Source organism: Loxodonta africana, chromosome 17 (assembly GCF_030014295.1).
Source record: "Loxodonta africana isolate mLoxAfr1 chromosome 17, mLoxAfr1.hap2, whole genome shotgun sequence".
NCBI classification, from domain to species: domain Eukaryota; kingdom Metazoa; phylum Chordata; class Mammalia; order Proboscidea; family Elephantidae; genus Loxodonta; species Loxodonta africana.
In genome coordinates, this window is record NC_087358.1 from 59,310,191 (window position 1) to 59,335,239 (window position 25,049).

At 37.7% G+C, this 25,049-nt stretch overlaps 1 protein-coding gene across 7 annotated transcripts in view; it reads right to left on the reverse strand.

Moving 5' to 3' along the window:
• The window catches only part of ELF1 (E74 like ETS transcription factor 1), a 128,340-nt gene that overhangs the window by 53,533 nt on the left and 49,758 nt on the right, over positions 1-25,049 (reverse strand). For 5 of the 7 annotated variants that reach the window (XM_064270060.1, XM_064270059.1, XM_010592574.3 and 2 more), the window contains exon 2: positions 9,547-9,840. In XM_064270060.1, coding sequence (XP_064126130.1) covers positions 9,547-9,618 — 72 coding nt within the window. In that variant the 5' untranslated portion in view covers positions 9,619-9,840. Of the gene's footprint in view, positions 1-4,180; positions 4,263-9,546; positions 9,841-10,367; positions 10,589-25,049 lie in introns of those variants that run through there. The other 2 variants (XM_023551240.2, XM_023551239.2) reach the window with 2 other exon arrangements.

Here is a 25,049-nt window from a genome sequence, read left to right on the forward strand (position 1 = left end):
ACGAAGGTAAGGGAAACCCTCAATAAGATGGGCTGACCCAACGGTCGCAACAATGGACTCAAACGTATCAATGATCATGAAAATGGTGCAGGACTGAGCAGCGTTTTGTTCTGTTATATACATGGGATTCCAATGAGTTGGCGCCAACTCAACAGCAACTAAGAAGTAAGCTTTAAAAAAAAAAAAATTACTTACAAACTAGATAATAAACATCACAGCAGTTACTACCAGATTGGTAAATGTTTTAAACATCCAGATTCTGCATATCTCAAATAATTTAAATTTAAATAAAATTACAATTTCTGATTCTAAAAGACTTTGAAAAGAATCTCATATGATATGTATGAAGCATAGAATAAAATGAGGCAAGGCATCCCTGAATATAGGCATGTTGGCTACAAAAGCCTTTCCCAGAACAGAAAAGTCACAATAGCTGATCACAGGCAATGACAGATTATTAAAGCCGGAAAAAAAAAAACAGACCACCACCAAGTCAAGCTATGCAAAACCGAACTTATAATGTTATATTAAAGAGAGTGCTCCCACAGAGAATGAATCTGCCAGGTTTTTTAAATCCTGAATGAAGTTAATTGGCTTATTTTAGAATCAAAGTCAGCCATTCCCAAAAATCAAAGGCAATAATAAGGAAACATTTTTTTTTAAGCTGGATAAATTTACATAACTGGCATCCAAGTAATAAAAATCACCTTCATTGCCTCATTTATCCAAAATAACTGGGTAATATAGAGTACATAGTATAAGACACACACACAGAAACCAAGCCTGTTGCCGTCAAGTCAATTCCTACTCATAGCAACCCTTAAGCAGTGCAGACCGCCCCATAGGGTTCCCTAGGCTGTCATCTTTACGGAAACAGACTGCCACATCCTTCTCTGGCAGAGCCTCTGGTGGTTTTGAATAGCCGACCTTTTCTTGATTTAACTCAGGTCATTAACATGATGACTACAGCGGCAATAACAACTGCTACATTTATTGACTGCTTACTTCCTATGTGCCAGGGGTCTCACTTAATGCTCGTAAGTTTGAAAGGTAATTCCCTTAATTTTTGGTGGAAGAAATTGAAGGTCAGTGAAAACTTGTCCAAAGTCACACGGCTAGGAAGTGGTGGGGCCTGGTTCCAAAGCTGGCGTTCTTTATTCCACATCAGATAAACTCTTGACTGACAAGAAATATGTTTTCGTGATTCAATATTATGTCTAAGTTGTAGGCAATCTGACTGAATATACACTAATCAATTACTTTTTAAAAAATCAACTTCCCAAGGACAACACCCAATATGGAGGAAGTCAGCACCACTGTGCTAAATCAAAAGCTATATAGTTTCCTCAACACAACCAAACACTTCGAGGGACAGTGTAGCAGGGGCAGGGGGTCTGGGGACCATGGTTTCAGGGTACGCCTAGGTTAACTGGCATAACAAAGTTTATTAAGAAAATGTTCTACATCCCACTTTGGTGAGTGGTGTCTGGGGTCTTAAAAGCTAGTAAGCGGCCATCTAAGATGCATCAGTTGACCCCAACTCACCTGGAGCAAAGGACAAGAACACCAAAGACACAAGGAAAATATTAACTCAAGAGACAAAAGGGGTCGCATAAACCAGGCTCCATCAGCCTGAGGCCAGAAGAACTAAATGGTGCCCAGCTACCACCAACTGCCCTGACAGGGAACACAACAGAGACTCCCTGACAGAGCAGGAGAAAAGTGGGGTGCAGAACTCAAATCTAGTAAAAAGATCAGACTTACTGGTTGACTAAGACTGGAAGAACCCCAGAAGACGTGGTCCCCCAACTCTCCATTAACCCAGAACTAAAACCATTCACAAAGCCAACTCTTCAGACAAAGAATAGACTGGTCTGTAAGACAAAAAATGATACTCATGAAGAATGTGCTTCTTAGCTCAAGTAGATACATGAGACTAAATGGGCAGCTCCTGTTCAGAGGCGAGATGGATGGGAAGGCACAAAGGGATAGAAGCTGGTTGAATGGACACAGAAAATCCAGAGTAGGAAGAAGAAATGTACAGTCACATTATACAGATAGCAACTAGGGTCACATAACAATGTGTGTATAAATTTTTGTAGGAGAAACTAACTTGAGCTGTAAACTTTCGCCTAAAGCACAATTTAAAAAAAGAAATCACCTTCCCTGATAAGTCTTTAAAAACCAAATTAGTTCCAAATGTGCCTATGTGTTAGGGCAGGGGAGAGGGGAGGGGGGAGGGGTGAGATTCCAGTTACTTGAGCTTCCCACTAAGCTGATTTTCTACAGATAAATGGAAGTGTGATCTAAATGATTTTTTTTCTTGCCTATGCCAGGAGATAAAAAGTGGAATGGGAAAAACGTAGAAGTTATACAAAACCATAAAATTATAGTAAATCTTTAAACTGTTACCTAAAATATCACCTATTAGAAGAGAAACTGAATAAAGCTCTTTTCCCCCAATTGCTACAGCCATGTGAAACAGTGATGAATGAAATCCACACACCAAACATCACCTGTGTTATTGTTACTCTCATTACTTAGTTTCGTAAAAATAAATAATAGTCACTACAGTTATTATGCACTATGCTTGGCAAAAGTTGCCCCCTTTAGCCCTCTCAATCATCCCTGTACTATCTCTCATCTCTGTTTTACCCACAATCTCTTTGAGCCTGTTATCGAAACACCACTGTTAAGTCATAGAGAAGAGATTCATATCCAGGTCTGTCCACTTTAAAGCTCAGGTCAGGCTAACTTCTGGTGTTCATCCTGCATTGTCCCCTGCAGTTAAGTCCACAGCTTTGAAAAGGTACAGAGCTTTCCAGAGTTCCCCACTTCCATTCCAACAGGGCCACCAGGGAACCCACATCCAGAGAGAAAGCAAACTTCCTTCCACTCCCCTAACTTCGAACTCCATACCAACCTGCTAACTTTCCTGGTCCTGTCTATATAACCTGGAGCTGTTTGTATATTATATACAGAGGGTCCAGTGTCCATGCTCAGCTTGGAAGCATCACTTTAACTTCCTGCCCTCCAATTGCTGGTGCTGAACAAGTTACATGTTAACCACTAGCCATCCACTCAGTTCCAAGTCATGGCAACCCCATGTGTGTTAGAACTGTGCTCCATAGGGTTTTCAATGGCTGGTTTTTCAGAAGTAGATCACCAGGCTTTCCTTCTGAAGTGCCTCTGTGGGTGGACTCAAACCTCCAGCCTTTCAGTTAGCAGCCAAGCGTGTTAACCATTTACACCACCCAAGGACTATATAAAGCACCATCAATTCATTTTTCCACCTTATTTTATGAGGTACACTTAATCTCTGAGCAAACAGAATCTTACTATTCCAGCTGAAAAATGGCAGGTCTTGGACCTGTGGTGATATGACCACATTGTCCATACACTAAGCGAGAACAGATCTAGGTCCCAGGAAAATGTATACAACACTGTAGTCAACAGAGTTGTGGGGCAAGGTATCACCTCTCAACATTCAAAGATCATCTGATGTGACATGGGCCAATACTGAACATATGTATCTCAGGTCATTTTACCAACAGGATTAAGGGAAGGAAGAAAAATTTGTTAAGAGGGCTCAATCAATAAATCTTTAATGAATGATGTTAAATGCTCTGGCAGATTAAGATGGGAAAAAAAAAAAAGGCAATCCCTTTCTTCAAATAATTTAGCATTTATTTGGGGGAAATTAGTAATATATAAATTATATAATATATAAATTAGTAATTCCTGAAGGGAGACTTCAGGATGAGTTCCTAGAATAAGAAGGTTTTGTTCTAAGATCCCGAAAGATGATTACAACTTAAACAAGCAATGAGTATGAATGTGGGAGATCACTGTTGAGCAAACACTGGGAAAGCAGGACAGCATTTGGGAAAATTATAAAACAGGCTGGCAAGAGTCAGCAGTATAGGAAATAAAAGGGCCTGAGACAGTCAGTCATACAGTGAGAAAGCCCCTAACTATAAGTTAAGGTGCTGGGGTTGATTATGCAGACCAGAGAAATCCATTCAAAGTGCTGGTACACTCCTCTGCTCTGGAACGCCTCTGTGTGTTCATCTGTCAGATAAACTACATCTTCCTTCAAGATCCTCAAGTGTTACAGCTGTCCCAAAGTTGCAATGCATTCAACCGCTCCGTTCTCTTATCCACAGCACTTTATGCTTACCTCTGAGTAGTTCCCAAACACTGCATGAGAATCGTTGGGTAGCTTATTAAAACGACAGCACGAGACTGTTACTCTTTAACCTCTAGGAACAAACAGAGCAAGGCAATTTACTCCCTAAGAAGGAAAGTCCCAAGGCTATCTTCTTAAACTGTGATGGGATTCTATAAAAATATGTATTCTACTTGTCCACTTTTCCAAGCATGTAACCAAGCTTCTCCCTAGTGACCTAAGTCTATTAAGCATAAATAACTATGATTTGTCAGAAGTTCTACTTTTAAAGTCAGCAACTAAAAAACTACACAGGGTAATGATATATAAAAACTATAAAAAGCATTAAACTACCAGCCGTTTTTCATTAAATTAACTTCCAGAATGTTTGACAGATAGTCAAGTTTTCTCCTCTTTTAGAAACTTATATCCACAGCCGTCGGCTTTCTTCGTCTCATACATTCACCGGGCAAACATGCCTGCTAAACTGGGTCAAATCAAGGCATCTTCAGATAAAAGTACACTGCCATTCAATAGTGATGATGTTGCTCTGCCAGAGAAGTGCCTTGTTCCCAGCTACGAATACTCCCAACTTAAACTTTTACATAGCTTGTCAGTGCCAACAACATTGGTATTTAGAAGCCTTTCAACACTCTTCCCTCCCTGTTCAAAGGAGCTTCAAGCAATTTTCAAAAGAATATGAGCTGATACAAGGCAAAATGATTAGGGTGCTGGCAACCAGATATTAATAGTGTCAGTTTCTTTAGACTACTAAATTTATAACCACAGACCATAACTAAAAAGAGAAAATATATTCTAATCTTGTGCCTTCAAACAGTAATTTTACATAGTAGAATTTTTTAGACAATCAAATCAATATAGGATCTTAAAACAGAATAAATTACTTTAAAAGACAAATACTTTTTAACTTGGAAAAGTGAAAATCCCAACAGAGTTTTTATATAACTTAACATGCTGATTCTGAAATTCATTCAAAGCCTTACACCAATTTTGGGAAAAGATCATCCTATCAGATACCAAATCTATAAAGCAATACCAAATACTGGCACAATATAAAAGCAAGTCAATGGAATAGAATATTCTATCACATTCAATACCGAAGTCTGCGTATATGGTAATTTAGTATATAACAAAGGTGGCAATTTTAGTGGGGAAGTAATGGAACACTTAATAAATGATGAAGGGCCAACTGTCCCATTTGTTGGGTGTAGTCATATCCCTATACTTCATATCATACAAAACTAAATTCCAGATGGAATGAGGAGCTCAACATATAAAACATACTACAAGAGAATATTTAATAGTCTAAGAAGTGAGGACACAAAACCCAGAAGCCAAAAAAAAAAAATTTAAAAACTGATAAATTTATAGGATAAATACTTTAAATTTCTAGAGGGCACAAGATTATCATATTGTTAAAAAGCAGTACCAGACTGGGAGGAAATATGTTAATCATGTGTCATAAAAAGAGAGTTAACCATTAACTGTACAATGGATTAGCTAGAAGACCACAATACTGACTTACTATCTATAAAGAGGTCCTGCTGGGCAAAAGGATATTAACAAGTAATTCAATGACAGTTCAAATGAGTAGTAAGTAAGATTAACGAGCAGCAAACAAGTCAATTTCATTAACAGCCAAGATGTTCAATTTCTTGAGCATTCTTCAGTTAAGAAGATGCTTAACTTCACTAATAGCCAAGGAAATGCAAATTAAAAACTGGCCTCAAAAGGGGGAGAAGGATTTGTGTTAATGATGGTCTAGTGAGGGAAATACCAGGCATTTATTAACAAAAACTGGTAGTGGTGACAAAAACTGGCAGAGCCTTTTTTAAGAATGATTTGGTAGTATGTTTACGCTTTTGATAAACCCAGTAAGTCTACCTTCAGGCATCCTGTAGAAATAATCACAAATGTACAAAGATACGCTACACAATACACACAGATGCACTAACGAAATGAGAGTTCTTAGTAAATATTAGCTATGTGCCATGCACGGTTCTGAGGGCTTTACATATATCAACTCATTTAATCCTCACAATAACCCTGATATTATCTGGTATTTCTGATATTATCATTCCTGTTTTGCAGAAGAGGAAACCAAGGCACAGAGAGGTTAAGTAGTTTGCCCAAGGTCACATAGGTAGTAAGTACTGCAGCCAGGGTTCAAACCCAGGCATTCTCACTTCAGTACCAGAGCTCTTAACCACCGTGTATTTACTGACTCCCAAACAAGGAAGTCACTGCAGCAATGCATATAACAGCAAAATACTGGGAACAGCCAGTTACTGATGGTCACACGAAGATGACAGATCGGTAAAATAAATAATGGTCCATCCGTCATATAGAAAAGTCAATGAAAAAGTAAATGAGGAAGAACTAATACACACACACAGATATTTGTGATGGATTAAGTGACTATAAGCAAATCACAATAGAGGCTTAGTATAATTTCATTTGTATCTTATAAATAAACTCTGCATTTAGGTTTGTATATATGTATATTGGAAACCCTGGTGGCGTGGTGGTTAAGTGCTATGGCTGCTAACCAAAGCGCTGGCAGTTCAAATCTGCCAGGCGCTCCTTGGAAACTCTATGGGGCAGTTCTATTCTGTCCTATAGGGTCACTATGAGTCAGAATCGACTTAACGGCACTGGGTTCAGTTTGGTTTGTATATGTATATTGTTCATTTGTTTATACTTTTGTCTAAAAAATTATACATCGAATTGTAAATTCTGGTTTCCTCTGGGGAAGAAAATATGATTAGGGATTCAGAGAGATTTTCAGTATTTTTAAAATATATTTTTGTATTAGGTGACTTCTTTTATAATTGGCCTATGTATTATTTACGTAATTAAGAACAAATTAAACCACCATGAGAATGGTGTTCTATTAAAAACCATCTGTATGAGACCAAAAGGTCAACATTTACTCTAAAGCAAAGATGAGAAGATAAGGGGGCAGAGAAACTGGAATACTGGAAATGGAAGAAGAATACAATTAAAATGTTGGCACATTATAAAAAATGTAACTAATGTCACTGAACAATTTGTGCAGAAATTGTCAAATGGGAACCTAACTTGTTCTATAAACTGTCACCAAAAACACAATACAGTATTATTATTTAAAACAAACATAACACAATTCAGCCAACCAAAAAAAAAAAAAAAGCAGAAGGTAAAGCCACAGGTTAGACAAGATGCTAACAAGATTGACATCCCTGGGTCTATCCCGCTATGAATCAGTGGTTTACTATACTCATGGTCATAGATGAAAAAAGTCTAAACCAGGCTAACTGCCCCCAAACATTCAATACAGTGAGATTCTCCTGGATCACTGCAAGAGTATTCAACATCGTTAGCAGGAGTCCCACTGCTGGGGTTCAAATTTCAGCTCCATTACTGACTAGCAATATGACTTCAGGCAAGTCACTTAACCACTATCTCAATTTCCTCATTGTAAAATAGGGAAAACAGTACTTACCTGATATGGTTAATATTTGTAAAGTCCTTACAACAATGCCTACACAAAACTAATAAAAATTTTTTTTGCCAGATAAAAGTACCCAAACCAAACCCACTGCCGACGAGTCGATTCCAACTCATAGCAACCCTATATAGGACAGAGTAGAACTGCCCTGTAGAGTTTCCAAAGAGCGCCTGGCGGATTCAAACTGCCAACCTCTTGGTTAACAGCTGTAGCACTTAACCACTATGCCACCAGGGTTTCCAGATAAAAGTAAGTAACTAAGAAAACACACACACCCATTTTGATGACCAACTCAGAGCACCATCTCTCTATCCAGACATAATTAACCACTCTGAGCAAGACAGATTAAGTGCATTCGACATAGTAAAGATAAGCATTGTTCTGTGAAGACTTTTTTTTCTTAAGGCAATGTAGACACATGTATATATACTGAGCCATAACATAAGATGTATTTCTTAGAGACCAAAGAGTGCAAAGCCACTACACTGGAGCGTACTGGTGAGTGACTTATAGCTCTGTTCTTTGCTGCCACATCCTGGTATCAAGCCTCATCACGTCAAGCCTGGGATCTACACAGGATCTTTCATCTAAGAGGGCTGCACAGTAAACACGCTGTTTTCAAACCTTAACATATAGATAAACATCCGGCTCTAGAAGAAATTCAAAACACTTCCTCCCCCTAAAATATCTTTTCTATCCTTTCTAGAGTAAACCCAGATAATTATTAATGTAGTTTTAACTGGGACCAACCAGTCCTCTCCCTCAAATCTTTCTCCTCCCTGGCCAGAGGTCATCTTGGTTTTAAGGTATCTTCATTCAAATTCTTGGCTTTTGTAGGTTTATTTATATACTTTTTATTCTGTCAATTCAATGTTAGCATAATACAAACAGCCAAGAAATTATAATGCCCTAGCAAAAGTAGAAATCAATTTTTATTATTTGTAGTAACTAAGTTTTTAGAATAGAAGCATGATATATCATGGTTGGCCTATTCCAATTAGGTATTTGACATGAGGCTTATTTCAGTATATAGATCATTCTTACTAAAACTACTTTAAAGCTACTGGTCTACAAAATATTTTTCCCAGTAAACTGAGTCCTTCAACACTTGCATAATATATCTCACACACCTCATACACCCTGTTTTTTAAATGAACTCGGAAAACACAAATCCCAAGAAACTCTAGCCAAAAAAAAAAAGACTACAATTCATCTTAGATCCTTTACTCAATATCGCTTAGATTTTTTTTTTTTTTCCAAATTACATTCTGGAAAGAATAATTGTACATCTTGTATAAACTGGAAATCATTCAGTCTAATTCTCTCATCCTATAGATGACAAAATCAAGACCTAGAGAAACTGTGTAACCTCCTCAGAGTCACACGCCGTGGAGTGAAATGATGGATGATTATGGGATCGCCCACAATTATAAATGTTAATTTCACATATTAAAACTGTATAACACTGTAAAGTTGTAAGCAACTATTACAATAACCAGTTCTATGCTACAAAATGCCATTTACATGTCCTGTTAGTGTGCCTCTAGAACTTACATGTTTCAAAGTATTTTGAAATAATTACTTACGGCATTTGCTGTTTCATTTTACAGAAAAATAAGCTGAACCCCATTAAGTATTACTTCCTTGTTACCACATCAAAGCTAAAGATAAGATTCATAATTTATGACTTAACTGGTATGTAAAACATAAGAGTACATCACCTCCAAATTTTTAATTTAGAAATTAAGAAATTTACTTTTATATAAAAGTTTCTTTTATTATCTTTTCAAGTAAATAATCTTCTGATACAAATGGAGAAATCATACAAATAAATGTATTAAAATCCAGCATTCTCTGGGTTACTTACCTGTTGTTCATCCTCCATGACGTTACTAGCAAATTCAAATACTAGATCGTTCTGTTGGACAACAGCAGCCATAATAAAGCATTCCCCTTAGATCCACATAAGAAAAATTCCAAACAGGTTCAAGTATCAGGCAGCAGAGTCCAGTGATGAATTTCAGTAAAAAAAAAGCCCACAGCTAAGTCTGTCAAGTTACTGTACACCCAGGTTTTCTTTAGGGAAGGTGCTTCAAATTTTCTTGCTTCACTGATATTGTACTCAAACTGAGGCAGTTTTTTCTCTCTGGAACTTCTTGGCCTGAAAAACAAAAAGCTTAAGTTAGCTATGAAAAAGTAATTCTAACCATTTAGAATATAACATCCAATACAGAATTGCTGTTTTTAAATAAAATCAACATGAGTTGATTAGTACACAGGCCTTTTTAAGTTAGTCTTTGAAGATTTCATCCCTGCTAAGATTAAAGTACCTTTCGTTAGTGAAAATGAAGTCTTTCCTACCCCCCTCCAGTTACATACAGTTAAAGTAATGAGTATTTAAAAAAAAAAAAAAACTCTAGCATTATGAGACATCTGTAATTGAAATAAAGGCTACATAAACAATGTCCTTCCTCTCACTAACCAGGAAACCACCTACATAGGCATGGCTGCTCCATGAGTAATTTCATAAAGTGTATTTTGGTCTTTAATAGAAACATTCAGACAACATTCCTGTTAGGTTTAATACATGAAAGGATTTAAAATCTGTTTAAAGGCCCAATACATTTAAGGTTTAATAAGTATTATTTCAGCAGCTTTTTAAAATAAGCGGAAAATAAAAGCAGAGACCACTCCTTCTGTTCTCTAACAGGGCTTCTGGTAAGTAGAAGTCTTCTTTTTTAATGCACTGAAATGTGTCCTTATCTCTAGCACCGGTTTGCAAGCAACAGGAAGGAAGCAGCACTTGACCACGTCATGGCAAATTAGAACATGCAAAGAACTGCACTTTACAATAGCAGAAAAACAGAAACGCAACTTAAGAGTGAAAACAATTTCAGAGTGGAGGGAGACATACTTTCAAAATGTCTGCCAGAGATGTTTGTTAAAAAAAAAACAGATACTACTAACAAAAATAAAAAATAAAAAAACTGAACTTAAAGAGTTTATCACAATTTTATTAAAAATTGCATCATGCTGCCATGGTCATTAATGTGACATGAAAAGACAGATATAAAAATAATCACAATAAATAACACTTTGTTCTTGGAAATAGCATTTATAATTTTAACATAAATATTTCAAAAGACAGCTAATTCCAGGGAAACGATGGGCCATTAATTTCCTAATAATTTTAAAAGAGACAAGTTTAGGAATGCAGCTGACCTAGTGATCAGCTGCCCTCAAAACTTAAATCCAGCTAGTACGTGCTAAGGGGCCCTGGTGGGACAGGGGTTAAAGCACTCAGCTGGTAACCAAAAGCCGGCAGTTTGGACCCACCAGATGCTTTGCAGGAGAAAGATGTGGCCGTCTGCTTCCGTAAAGCTTACAACCTTGAAAACCCTATGGGGCAGTTCTACCCTGTCCTATATGAGTTAGAATAGACTCCATGACACTGAGTTTGGTTTTGGGTTTGGAGTATGTGCTACCCAAATCGTGTACTCAATTTCCTAATTTCAGTAAAGCCAATTCCCTAAATATATTCTGGGCTCTACGGGTCATCACGGCTGGCTGATCTCCTTAACTGGGAATCAAAATAAAACCAGAGATAAAAAATCAATTTAGCTAGTATTTCTACTCACTAGATTCTAATCCCACACTCTCCCAAACCCATCCACCCCATTCCCTTAACCGTGAGTTCAATGAAAACAAATCACAACTCCAACATTGGGAAATTATTTTTAACTCACTCAGGTAGTTTTTGAGCAGTGCATCAGATCCAGTGGGGAAAAAAATGCTCAGACCTAATTGATCACAGACAAATATATAAACATAAGGCATACATTTGGCCATGGGTCAAATGTCCCCTAAATACTCAACCCAATTTCTCTATATTAGGCCTATCTTTGTATTGTCCTCCACAGAAAGTACATTCTTGCCTCCTTTCTCAACTTCTACTTTTCCCTGTACCTGGGATATCCCTTCCACTTCTCAGCAGCCACTGATATCTTTTCCATTCGTCAATGCTCAATTCAAATCCCATTTCTTCCATAAACCCTCCCAATCTCTATGCCTCAACCCATAGGGATCACTCCCTTCAGAAATATAGCACTTACTACTTCTACCACCAACTTAGCACTAATAGTACATGTCTCAATTTGAAAATTGTGTACCCTAATTCAAGTGAACAAATGCTTGAGTGCCTACAATTTGCAAGGCTATGTGCCAGGTACCAAAATAACTAGAGCAAAACCTTTTCTAGGGAAATTACCAATGTCTACAGATACTGTTTTAAATATTTATCTTTAGATATTTTGGCTATTTTTACATATAATCTTTATAAAATTAAAATGACTGCAGTACTTGGGATAAAGAGGAAACCACTATCTAAAATTTGAAAAACCACAGTAAGAAAGTATAACCAGAAACAAGGAATGTTTCCTGGTGGAGCTTCTCTGAAAAAGGTGAAGTTCCAAACGGCTGTTCCAAAATGCATCTGTTCATAAGTACAAAGTGACACTGTCCCAATAATTAATGTGAAGACATCTATGTAAAGTTCCGCTTTCTTCTCCATTGCAATCACATACCTTTTCTTACTAGCACTTTCAACACTGCTATTTGTGTTTAAATAGCTGTTTCAGAAATCTCAAAAATAAGGATGAACAATGGTATTAAACCAAAACAGAAATGACTGTCCACACCTTTGCTCTGGCATGTAGCTTTTGTGCATTTCTATATAGAAGAATGTGTACGTAAAGCTTTGTATTATTTTATTGGCTTAACTGGGCCTCTGATCTGTCTTCTTCCTTGCGCCCTTCCTCGTCCCCGCACAGTTATACACTCTATGGTGCCAAGGTCGTTCTTGGGAACACATTTTCTGGTTCCTGATCCAGAGGTATCATCTATACTTATTAGAAATATTTAAATAACAGAGCCCAAGTATATTAGAACTTTCTCAGTAATAGAAAAGACTGAAAATCTAGATCAGTAACTCAGTTTTTTCATATGTGCAAATTCAGTCCCTGTGCCCAAAGTCTCACGATCTGAAAGCATAATAGAACTAAAGATAAAATTCTCATCTCCTAAATCAAGACTCTGCCCATGACTACAACATATAGCTTTGCCTCTAAATCTACCCAAATTCTTTATACTGTAATAGTTTAGAAGATGGATTTTTAAGTAAATGTATGTATCAAACTCTAGTTCTGCTCCTGAGCTCCAAATCCAATCCATGTCAGTGCCCCTTCTAAGTCAAAAGTGTCTAAAACACACTAAAAACTGAGCTCATCATCTTATCCCTCAAATCTGCCCTGGGATAAAAAAATATGGGTGGTCAGAAAAAGAGAAAAAAAAAGAAAGGTCTCTGTGGAAACCCTGATGGCGTAGTGGTTAAGTACTACGGCTGCTAGCCAAAGGGTCGGCAGTCCGAATCCGCCAGGAGCTCCTTGGAAACTCTATGCGGTAGTTCTACTCTGTCCTATAGGGTCGCTATGAGTCGGAATCGACTCCACGGCACTGGATTTGGTTGTGGTTACCATGTTGCAATGCCTTGAGTAAATTTAAAACTTGTTTAATTTTATAAACCATTAGTTATAAATATTCTATTCAAGAACACTCCACTGTACTAGTAGCTTTGGACACATGTCATTTTCAAAGTGTCACTTAGTGTTTAAAAAATGCCAAGGAAAAGGCAAGTGAAAACTGTTCATTCACCACACAGACATAAGCAGTCAACTTATTTGCACAGTTTTGAGAAGTCATTCAGTTAGGCATCACCAGATAATAAAAACTCCCCAGGCTGGCTCATGTCTTTCAACTGGGTCAGGACCAAATTCTTATTCTTCGAGGAAACATATATACAGAAATACTTCAAAAAAAAGGTTCCTTAGCCTCTTACGACCAAAAGTTTAGATTTAAGGTAAAACAGTAAAGCAAAAAGGTTAAGAACGCAGGCCAGACCACTTGGGTTTCAAATCTTCTGCAATATGATCTTGGACAAGTTACACCCGTCTGAGTTTACCCTTTCCTATAAAATAGGTATAAAGTTCAGTTTCCTTTTCTATAAAATGGATATAATAGTGTTCAAAATCTAGAGCTGTTTTGAAGATTAAATGGAGAATGAATGTGCAGAATGCTTGCCACATAAGTTGTACTCAACAAACATTAGCTTCATTATAGCTGTAAGTACAGTGCAAGAGATATGCAACAGGTGCATTCCAGGTAACTAATTATTCTACAATGCTCATCTCTGTACTCCCTGGGAGTCTCCTTTTCCACAGCTGTTCGCTATACTCCAACAAAGAACAGCAGCATCCATTATCAACAGAAGTATAATTTTATTCCAGTAGCTAAAAACTGGGCACCTTTTTGATGAATCTAGTTGCTTCAAGGCAAAGGCCCTCACTCTGCCTGGCCAGCTTCCCTTAGCACTGAGTTCCATTACGCCTTGTTCCAAACAAAATGAATTCACTGACTGAAACACAAAACCCTCAGTCACATTAATAGCTACTACAACCACCTCAAATGGTTAATTTTTAATTTATTATAAAAGATTTTAGGTATTATAAAAACATATGACAGACAAAATTGGTTTTTAATACTTCTCACGCTTACTTTCTTAATCCCTGATCAAATGCAAATTTAAGATTCCTTCCCAGGGTTTTGGGGCCCTGGTGGCACAGTGGTTAAGAGCTCAGCTGCTAACCAAGAAGGCAGCAGTTTGAATTCACCTTGGAAACTCTTTCGAGCAGTTCTACTGTCCTATAGGGTCACTATGAGTCGGAATTGACTCAACTGCAACAGGTCTGGTTTGATTTAGGGTTTCAGACATAACGAGAATATGAAAAACCATTAATTCAGAGTGGTACTACAAAAAATTTTTTTCACTGCTCCCCTTCATAAGTTGTTGGGGAGCACCAACTCACTATACTGAAAATATGTAAATAAATAAACCAACCAAACAAAAAGACTTGAGATTAGACAATCTAGCCCACAGAAAGTAGAGCAATAAGGTACTTGAATACATACTCTAGCCTTAATAAAGTATTCAGACAGTGTTCATGGTTATGTGTTTATGCATGTTTGTAGAGTGGGGGTATCTAAAGAATTCTGTAGTAACCTCAGGTGCCAAATATCTGCACAGAAAGTATTTTTACATGAAGTGGTAACCTAATAAAGGGCCCTTTTCAACATAAAGGTACATCCATTGTAAGAACAGAAAATACATTTGGAAAAACCATTTCATTTAAAGAAATACAAGAGAAATGAAAGAAAAGAGAATAAGAGAAGTGCGAAAAAAGAAGAGCTGCTACAGAAATTAGAAAGAGAGGCCATGCCAGCCCGTTGCCATCAAGTCGATTCAGACTCATAGCGACCCTGCAGGACAGAGGAGAACTGCCCCACCGAGTTTCCAAGGAGCACCTAGCAGATTTGAACTGCCGGCCTTTTGGTTAGCAGCCATAGCTCTTAACCACTACACCACCAGGGTTTCCATTATAAAGAGAAGCAAGCAATAAATTTATAAATTGTACTGACTGGAATTCTCATATAATAGACCAGTTTGGCTTTTTTATTTGATTTCTAATATGACTGTGTTGTCACTGGGTGCCATCTAGTCAGTTCCAACTCATTGCAAACCCTATGTACAACAGAACGAAACACTGCCCAGTCCTGTGCCATCCCCTCAATCATTACTATGTTTGAGCCCGCTGTTGCAGCCACTGTGTCAATCCATCTCTTTGAAGGTCTTTTTTTTCACTGACCCTACTTCACCAAGCATGATGTCCTTCTACAGGGACTGGTGCCTCCTGATAACATGTCCAAAGTACGTGAGACAATGTCTCGCCATCCTCCCTTCTAAGGAGCATTCTGGCTGTACTCCTCCCAAGGCAGCTTTGTTCGTTCTTTTGGCAGTCCGTGGTATACTCAACATTCTTCGCCAACACCGTAATTCAAGGGCATCAATTCTTCTTCGGTCTTCTAATATGATAGGGCGTTCTAACACTAGCTCCCAGCAGAAATGAAAATAAGAAGTCAATGCTATCTGCATAACCTCCTGAGGTCTATCTAAAGAGTTTGGAATCACACAATTTTTGAACTGAAAAAGATCTAAGGAGTACCTAGAAAAGCCTACTCATTGAAAAGATGAAGAATTTGGCCCTAGAGCAATCTGGCTTGCCTAAAATCACAGAACCAGTTAGAATCGAAGATAGCAAGCAAGAGAAGCCCAGATTCCCAGCCCAATTCTCTATTCATGCCCCTATATCTACATTAACAGAACTTAATTTCGTACTTTTCTTTAACAGAATATCTGGAAAAATTAAAAATCCCTTACATGAATATCTGTAAGTAAGGTCCCTTACCATTTACCAGCACAACTGTTAAAATGCTTTTACACACTATTCCATGTTACTATTTCAACTGCTTTATATTTGGTCAATCATTTTCAGCTATATTTTTATTTGGAGCAACTGAGGCAGAGGGTTGAATGACAACTCAATGTCTTAAGTAAATCACCTACAGGATTGGGTTTGAAGATTTCTCTACTATTGCTTTAAGTCTGAAAGTCTTATTACAACTTGTCATGGACTGTGTCCCCCAAACATACGTGTATCAATCTGGCTAGGCCATGATTCCCAGTATTGTGTGACCGTCCACCATTCTGTCATCTGATGTGATTTTCCTATGTGTTATAAATCCTATCTCAGTGATGTTATTGAGACACGATTAGAGGCAGTTATGTTAATGAGGCAGGATTCAACCTACAACATTAGATTGTGTTTTAAGCCAATTTCTTTTGAGATATATAAGAGAAACGCTAGCAGAGAGACATGGGGACCTCATACCACCAAGAAACAAGAGCCAGGAGAATAGCACGTCCTTTGGACCTGGGGTCCCTGCACTGAGAAGCTCCTCGACCAGCGAAGTTTGATGACAAGGACATTACCCCAGAGCCAACAGAGAAAGAAAGCCTTCCCCGGGAGCTGACACCCTGAATTCGGACTTCCAGTCTCCTAGACCGTGAGGGAATAAATTTGTCTTTGTTAAAGCCATCCACTTGTGATATTTCTGTTACAGCAGCACTAAATGACTAAGACACTACTGTTCTTTCTCAAGCTCTACCACATCATACGATCTTCCTTTACCTCACTTGGCCTAAAAAGTGAAAAATATTCATATGCACTTTTATAAGGCTACGACAACTTAATAACTCATTAAAATATTTTAAAATAGATATTTACCTACTTTTTTTCTTTTTCTTTGAATAGAGTATTATTACTATCATTTACATTAAAAAAAAATCTGTGGCTATGAAAAAACCAATAATAAAAAAAAAATTCATATCAAAATGTAGTTATAGTTATGTAACTGGATTTGAACTTCCCCAAAGTAGTAATAGTTTCTCAATTCCTTCAGGAAGTCAATGTAATTCAGAAGAAATCAAAGAGAAAATAAAATCACTTGTAAGATAAATCTCACTATACAGACCTCTCTAAATCCTGTACTCTATACACAAAACAGAAGCCCCTGGGTGGTGCAAAGGGTTAATGTGCTCAGGAAAGGTTGGAGGTTGGAGTCCATCCACCCCAGCAGTGCTTTGATGCTTCGGAACAATCTACTTCTGAAAAATCAGTCCTCGAAAAGCCTGTGGAACAGAGTTCTACTCTTGACAAGCTTGGGGTCAGTCAGAGTCAACCTGACAGCAACAGGTTTACACAATACAGAACATAGGATATAAAATATTACTGGGGGAGCAAGTCACTCCTCACTGTGCTCAGTATTCCCATAATTTAATTAAAAAAAAAAAAAAAACAATCTTTTCATTTAAAAATTTTCAAACATTCAAAGAATTTGAGAAAGTGTAGCAAAAGTTTAAAAATATGTTCCTGGAATCCATACAGGTATCTTTTAAGTAGCTATTCTGCCTTAGGCTTTTCTTTAATTGCAGGGGTTAAGGGGCAGGGAAAAGCGAAGTATCTAGAACTTCAAGTACAGTGTTATTTTTTGTGTCAAAGAAGCACAAATTGCTATTTTTTACACCAAAAGTCTGAGTGAGGCTTCTAGTGAGCTATGCCAAAGCCGAAGCAGGCCTTGGCAACCTGAACAAATTTACCTTAGCTTCAACTATGATAATTAAAGAAAAAAAATTTTTTTGTAGGATCCAACCAAACAGGTTGAGTTCTCCATGCTTTCGCCTTTTTGCTGACACCCAGATGAACAGTTCCAGGAGTGTGAGGGCAGGGTGCAATTACTCACTACCGGGACCTGAAATTCCGGTTCTTTCACATTGTTCTTCACTTTCCATCCTTGGCCACTTGGGACTGCATGGTGTCAGATTACACTCAGGCCCCATCTGTAGCACCTTGCAAAAGAGCCAAACAGATCACATACCGAGACCTGTCCATACCTGTGGTCTCAGGGTTAACCCTTTATCTTAGCAAGTTCTGAAAACTAGAGAATTTAAAACCAAAAGAGAAATATTAAACAGTAATCCAATACTGTTTTAATTTTGGTCACGAAAAAAGTTTAACTTCTTTCCTTCCTGTTCCAAAAAAAGGCTGAAAGTGATGATTATCAAAATGTCATTAATTGCTACATTCTATTATGCAAATAAACTGACTGATAGGGCTTTCTTCCCTCCCCCAAACCCCCAGTGCCGTCAAGCATCCAAAAACTGTAACTGACAAAAACACATCTACCCAGAGAAAACAAACATGCTAAAATGTCCCTATCAGCAAAACCTGCGTGCGCAGTTAAATTCTCTCTACAACAAACAAGAATTAACTTGCAAAAAAATGGACTCATTGCTATGGCTGTTTATTCCCCTGGTTACTATTTTCATCTTCTTACTTAGAAAAGATATGCTCTAGTGCAATGGTTCCCCCAACTAAGAATCTAGCCAATTCTCAGCAGCAGCAGTGTCTTGCTCTGGCAGTGATTGAGGTGAGAAAGGAAGGTAGATGGTCTTTAAAAGCCCCCTAGCAGATTCTGCCCCATGACAGCCTTGCCCCCACTCCCAACTCTCATTTTGGGCAATACTATACTCTGTCAGAAGAAGTTCCTTTACAAAGAGGTACACCATCAACTGAAAGCGAAATCTAAAGGTCATATGAATGGCTTAATGGTTACGGACTACATTATTAGGGATAGCTGTTCCAGGGAGTCATTTGATGGGCACTTACTACCTCCAATCTAGCTCCCCGCTACAGGTTCTTCATACTGCAATAGGAGTAATTTACCAAAAATGAAACCACGATCAACTTATTCTTCTACCAAAAGCTAATCAATGGCTTCCACTGGCTTTACGAAAAACTCTAAAGGCTTACACAGCTCTTCATGGCCCAGCAAAAGATGTGAGAAAAACAGAGTCAGTCAGGTTTACGAGAGAGATCTAAACACCTGGGCTGGAAGCTGGAGTGGGAATATTTCATGGATCAAATTTAAAACTATACCTTTCTCACAATCCCATCTCAAAAACAGGCATTCCTGCATTTCTACATTTTATAGTCTATCTTCCCCCACCCCAGAGCCAAAGTGGGCTCTGTCCCAATCCCAACAAGAAGCCTGTATATACAGGTAGTCCTTGACTTACAAGGTATCTGAGTTACCACCAACTGCACTTACAACCATCTGTTTTTGTTTTTGTACAGCTTATGGTTAGTAATATGTACTACATACAATGTTGCAGTGTGTAATTTGCTGATATTATCATCCTGAAACGTTCACAGATTAGATTTATAAAGATACTGATAACGAAAGGCAATAATAATAAAAACTATAATAAAAAAAAAAAAAGAGGGGTTTCTTCGACTTACGTCAGAACCGACTTACGTCAGAGTCATCAGAATGATACCCCGCGTCATAAGTCAGGGACTACCTGTACTACTCTTGCCCAGGCTTCAGTCTGTGCTCAATTCAGACCTCTCCACACTCTCTCTGAAGATCACAACCTTTTACTACTCTGACGTTTTAGGCACCTCTTTCAAGTCTCAGGAGCCCTGAAGGCACAGTGGTTGAGTGCTTGGCTGCTAACAGTGGTTGGCAGTTCTTTCAAACGCTCCAACCGCTCTGTGGAAGAAAGACGTGGCAGTCTACTTCTGTAAAGATTCTAGCTTTGAAAATCCTATGGGGCAGTTCTCCTCTGCCCTATAGGGTTGCTATGAGTTAGAATCAACTTGACTGCAACGGGTTTGGTTTTTTGGTTTTCCAAATCCCAGTGGGATTAAATTTAAGGATATAAATTCCAGGGGAACAAAATATTTCCATCTTTTCCCAAGTCACCAGCAAATCTGATGGACTTTAAAATTCCGTGTGCACAAAATTTCCTGCTCCCTATGTGTAAGGAGACCCCAAATGGCCTACTGTGTACTCCTCTTTTTCAATAAATAACAGAAATCTTTTAAATCAGTTTGGATAAAATCAAACAATTCTTGTGCTCCATATCAAGACCTTTAAAATGGGATTCTTCCTACAATCATCCTCCTGTGTGGCACATGGCACCAAGAAATCAGAAGCAGCGAACCACAAGATCAGAGATGAGAAAGTGGAAGGGCATGGGCTTAGTACTGTGAGATACATACTTACTGTTGTGGATTGAATTATGTCACCCAAAATATGTGTGTATCAATTGGGCTGGGCCATGATTCCCGGTATTGTGTGGTTTTCCTATATGTTGTAAATCCTGCCTCTATGATATTAATGAGGGAGGATGGGCGGCAGTTGTGTTAGTGAAGCAGGACTGAACCTAAAGGACTGAACTGTGCCTTGAGGCAACCTCTTCAGATATAAAAGATAAAAGCAAGCAGAGAGACAGGGGGACCTTATACCACCAAAAAAGCAGCACCAGGAACAGAGCACGTCCTTTGGACCTAGGGTCCCTGTGCCTGAGAAGCTCATCGACCAGGGGAAGATTGAGGACAAAGGACCTTCCTCCAGAGCTGACAGAGACAGAAAGCCTTCCCCTTGAGCTGGTGCCTTAAATTTGGACTTTTAGCTTACTTTACTGTCAGGAGATAAATTTCTCTTTGTTAAAGCCATCCATCCACTTGTGGTATGTCTGTTATCGCAGCACTAGATGACTAAGACACTTACAGTATGGATACTTAATATTTATAAATTACATGTGTGACTGTAAAAAATTTTCTATTGTGCAAATCTTGAAAGTAAACTTTAATACTATTCATAAATAATATGATGATTCATAATAGCTCAAATTTTAGGCCTTTCATCTTTTATAATATCATTTCTCAATTTTTAAAATTATTTGAATCCATTTCAGTTACTGTTAAGTAAAGCACATCAATGATCCTGGCCTTAAGTTTTCTCCAGTAGGAAACAGGTTTATTATCCTTATCTATATCATAAAAAAAAAAAAAAAATCCAAGCGAATCAAAAGCACATCCATTTTCAGAGGAAATATGCTATTATTGATTGACCTGGTGGTAAGAAACTGATGAATATTTATTAAAGGTCTCTGTGCTTAGTACTGTGGGAAATACAAAGAGATAATGCATTGGTCCTTGTTCCATAAGGCTTATAATCTAGTAGTTCTGGAAACAAGGACAACTAACCACCACAAGGTAGTACTTAATTAAGTGCTAATAAGGCTGGTCAGTACTGCAGCATTTCCAAAGAGAGCAGGATGGTCAATCAAGGAAACACTTCACAGACAACGTAGGACCTAAACTGAACATTAAAGAAGGGCAGAATTCGGAGAGACTACAGAGAAAGAAAAAGACAGTAAAGCATAGTACGTATGTTTATGTGAGCAGTGAATGCTGAACACGGAAGAATTCAGAGAATAAAGAAAATAATTTTAGAAGATAGTTAACAGCTTGACAAGAGCTAAGTTCACAATAGGAAACGGTAGAAAACACGGTTAAATAAACAAGGCAAAACCAAATAATGTAGAGTCTTGAACGTCAGATAGCACGATTGAGAACTGATCTGGGAAGTGGAGAGTTCCTTGAGGCTCTCAAATAGGGCTGCAACAACAGAATGTGGTTCCTATGATGACAAAGCCCAACGCAAGTCACAGACCTGGGATCTGGCAAATACCATTCAAAAATGATGAGGACAGCAATAAACAAATATTCCACAGCTTGACTGTAGGCCAATAGCTCCTGGTCACCAATACATACGATGCCCTCCTGAAATTCTTCATTAATTACTTACACTAGAGAGTCTCAACAATGGTTTTTAAATTGCCCAAGGTGTGGACAATTTAAACAAAAACTGCTTAACTAATCTCTTTCCTTTGCCTAACAACTAGAAGAGGGGGAAACAGGAAAATAAAGATTTCCAAAAAGGTATGATTCCTTACCACATAACCCTTCTTACAAGTTACCCATCGAAACTTTGAAGCTGGTGAACCAGCTGCATTTATATTTTGTAATTTAGTATTACATATTTTGAATAGATATATATATCATTCGGTGAAGAAAAGAGGTGACAGATCCAAGTCTTTCAGTCACTTAATAGAGACTGCTATCACCAGCCTTCAAGAAATCTTTACTTTCTTCCAGGGTGGTATTTAGAAGAGAGATGCTCCTGTGAAAACTTCTGGTTGACCACAAAAGGCTGCATTACAATCCAGCTCTTTATTAGAGGTGTTTTCTGCTTTATGCATTTGCCCTGCTTTTGGAAAGCTCAAGTATTCAAAGCTGCCTTGATAGATGTAACAGGCATTTAATGGTTTTTTAAAAAGTACTTTAGCATAAACACAAAAAGGCTCATTTACATTATCATTTATTGGTAATAAAAGCCTAACATCTAATGAAAGAGCCTTACCGTTTACAGAGCAAAGATATATACTACTTGACTTACTAATCCATAAACATCTCTAACAACCAGGGAAGTGCTAGATTTTGCATAACCCACCACCACAAGATTTTGCACAGATACAGAAAATCATGACACTTACCCTCAGGGAGCTTAGGGAAAAGACAATAACAAATTAGAAAATATTTAGAAAATAACAGCTATCATTTACATGTCCCAGACCTCATGCTAAGCACTTCACTACATCTCTCATTTGATCTTCGTATCGTTAGTATCTACCTCACTTCATATATGAAGATACAAAGATTGAGATAGGCCACCAAATAAGGCCAGGGACTTTGTCGTGGTCACCATTGCACTCCTAAGATCTTGACACACAGGTCCACGATAAATATTTATCAGGGGAATATTCCAAGTGCTCAGAGACAGAGTTGAGATTTGAGCTCATGTCTGACTTAAGTTCATACTCCTTCACCTATTCATCCAGTCGGCGAATATCCATTGAGCACCTACAATATGCCAGACACTGTTCTAGGTGCTGGGAATATACCAAAAACAAACAAAAAAAACCTGTTGCCACTGAGTCAATTCCAACTCATGGAAATACAGTAGGGAATAAAACAGACCATAATTTCTGCCCTCATGGGTCTTATGCTCCAGTGACCTTAACCACGGCATTATGCTCCCCCACAATTCAAAATATTCTGCTTTTAAAACACGGAACTGAGTTGTCAGGCAACACAGGCTTTTATTTTACAAGCCATAAACAGAAACTATAGCCACTCTCCTTCAGTGTCTACTTGCAGCTATACCCCAGGCCCCAACACAGACAATGTGATCTCTGCCTACCCAATGTGGAGAGTAAGAGTTCTAAGAGGATTTTCTTTTTTTCTTTTTTAAACCTTTCAGATTATAAGGAGAAGTGAAGGGAAAATAGGCACAGCTAAATCCAAAGACGAAGCTCATTCATCTAGAGGTACATCAGGGCCTGCATTTCACTTGCCATTTTTTGACTTTGAACAAATTGAAATTCATCAATGACAACAAAAAAAATGTGTTTTGGGATAAAACGAAAGCATTCCCTTTACAAATATAAGCACCTCAGGGAAGAAGAGAAAATTCTTCCTATGTTTTCCTTTCCTATATACACCCACTCCTCACTTATCAACATGATTAGGTTCCAAAGACCAGGTCACCATGTGAAAATTGGCACTATCCAAAAATGGAGGATGACCACAGCAGATCACAAAATGGAAGATAACTATATTACATAACTGCCAAATTACATCATTACTTAACTGCCAAACCACTGAGAATCATGGCCTAGCTACATTAACACGTAACTTTAACCATCACAGTCAGCATTACTCTCACACCTTGGTGTTTGTTACTGCCAGGTGACATTGTTTACGCACAAAATAGTCAAGACAGTAGATTTTTTACTATTGATATAAATGCAAAATGTCAGATAACAACATAGTCAGTAAGTGAGGAGTAGGTGTACTGAATGATCTTCCCAAATCATCAGTACTATCTATGTTACTTATTCGACAAGCACTCATTAGGGACCTATCTGCCAGGCATTGATGGATGAGGTAGAAAAACAGAACAAGTGACTAACACATGGTCTTACCCTATGGGCGATCAGTCTATCAGCTAAGACAAATGCAAATCATAATATTACATGTGCTTTAGCAGAAGTGGGTACAAAGGCATTGCCCCATGTTATTCAATTATTACTCACTGTGTCCTATCTCTTGAGATTATAAGACACTTGAGAACAAAGACTTATCACAGAAGTTTTTTGTATGTTCTATATTAACTAACAGTTTAGAAGAACAATAAGAGTACATTGTGCTGAAAGTCAAAGCACACTTCCTTTTTTTAGTAAAGAAAATTTACTTATTAAAATTATTAAATGGTAAAGATTCACGTTTTCATTTACCTGTTTTAGCATTTTACAGAATTTTACATGATGTACTTGCTTTTTTTTTTTTTTTTTACTTGCTTGCCAGAACGAACCAGTAGCAAGCTAGGGCTTCACTATCCTCAAAGTGACATATGTGCTCAGTGGATTTTCTGATTCAAACACAGAAATACACCAACACCACCAACAAATACTGCCGGTAAGGGAAGCTCCCACATAGAAAAGGACACGCAACGACTCTGTAAATATTTTCTACCTGTTCAGCCTAAATCAGGTTTCAGTAAACAAAGGAACTACTTTGTTGGTTCTTCTCAAACACTGTAAAAATGAAATTCATAAATAAATCCTACAGCTTTATAATTTTTCCTTTAAATTTTTAGAAGTGGATTTGAATCCCTAGATTTGACTTAATTTTTAAAATTTGATCATTTAAATTTGATTTATTCTGAAGTACCTTATTTTATTTATATTTAGTAGCTTATGAAAAATATAAGTAATTTTCAACTAGAAAAACTGTTAATATACAAACTTTGTAACACATTTCTAGAATAGGTAGGCCTAAGCTGAAGTCCTACTCAAAAAATCTTGCTCTGTTGACAATAAGACTATAATTCGTAACACAAAAATCACATAAAGCTTAAAGAGACAAGAACAGATAGGGAGAAGCA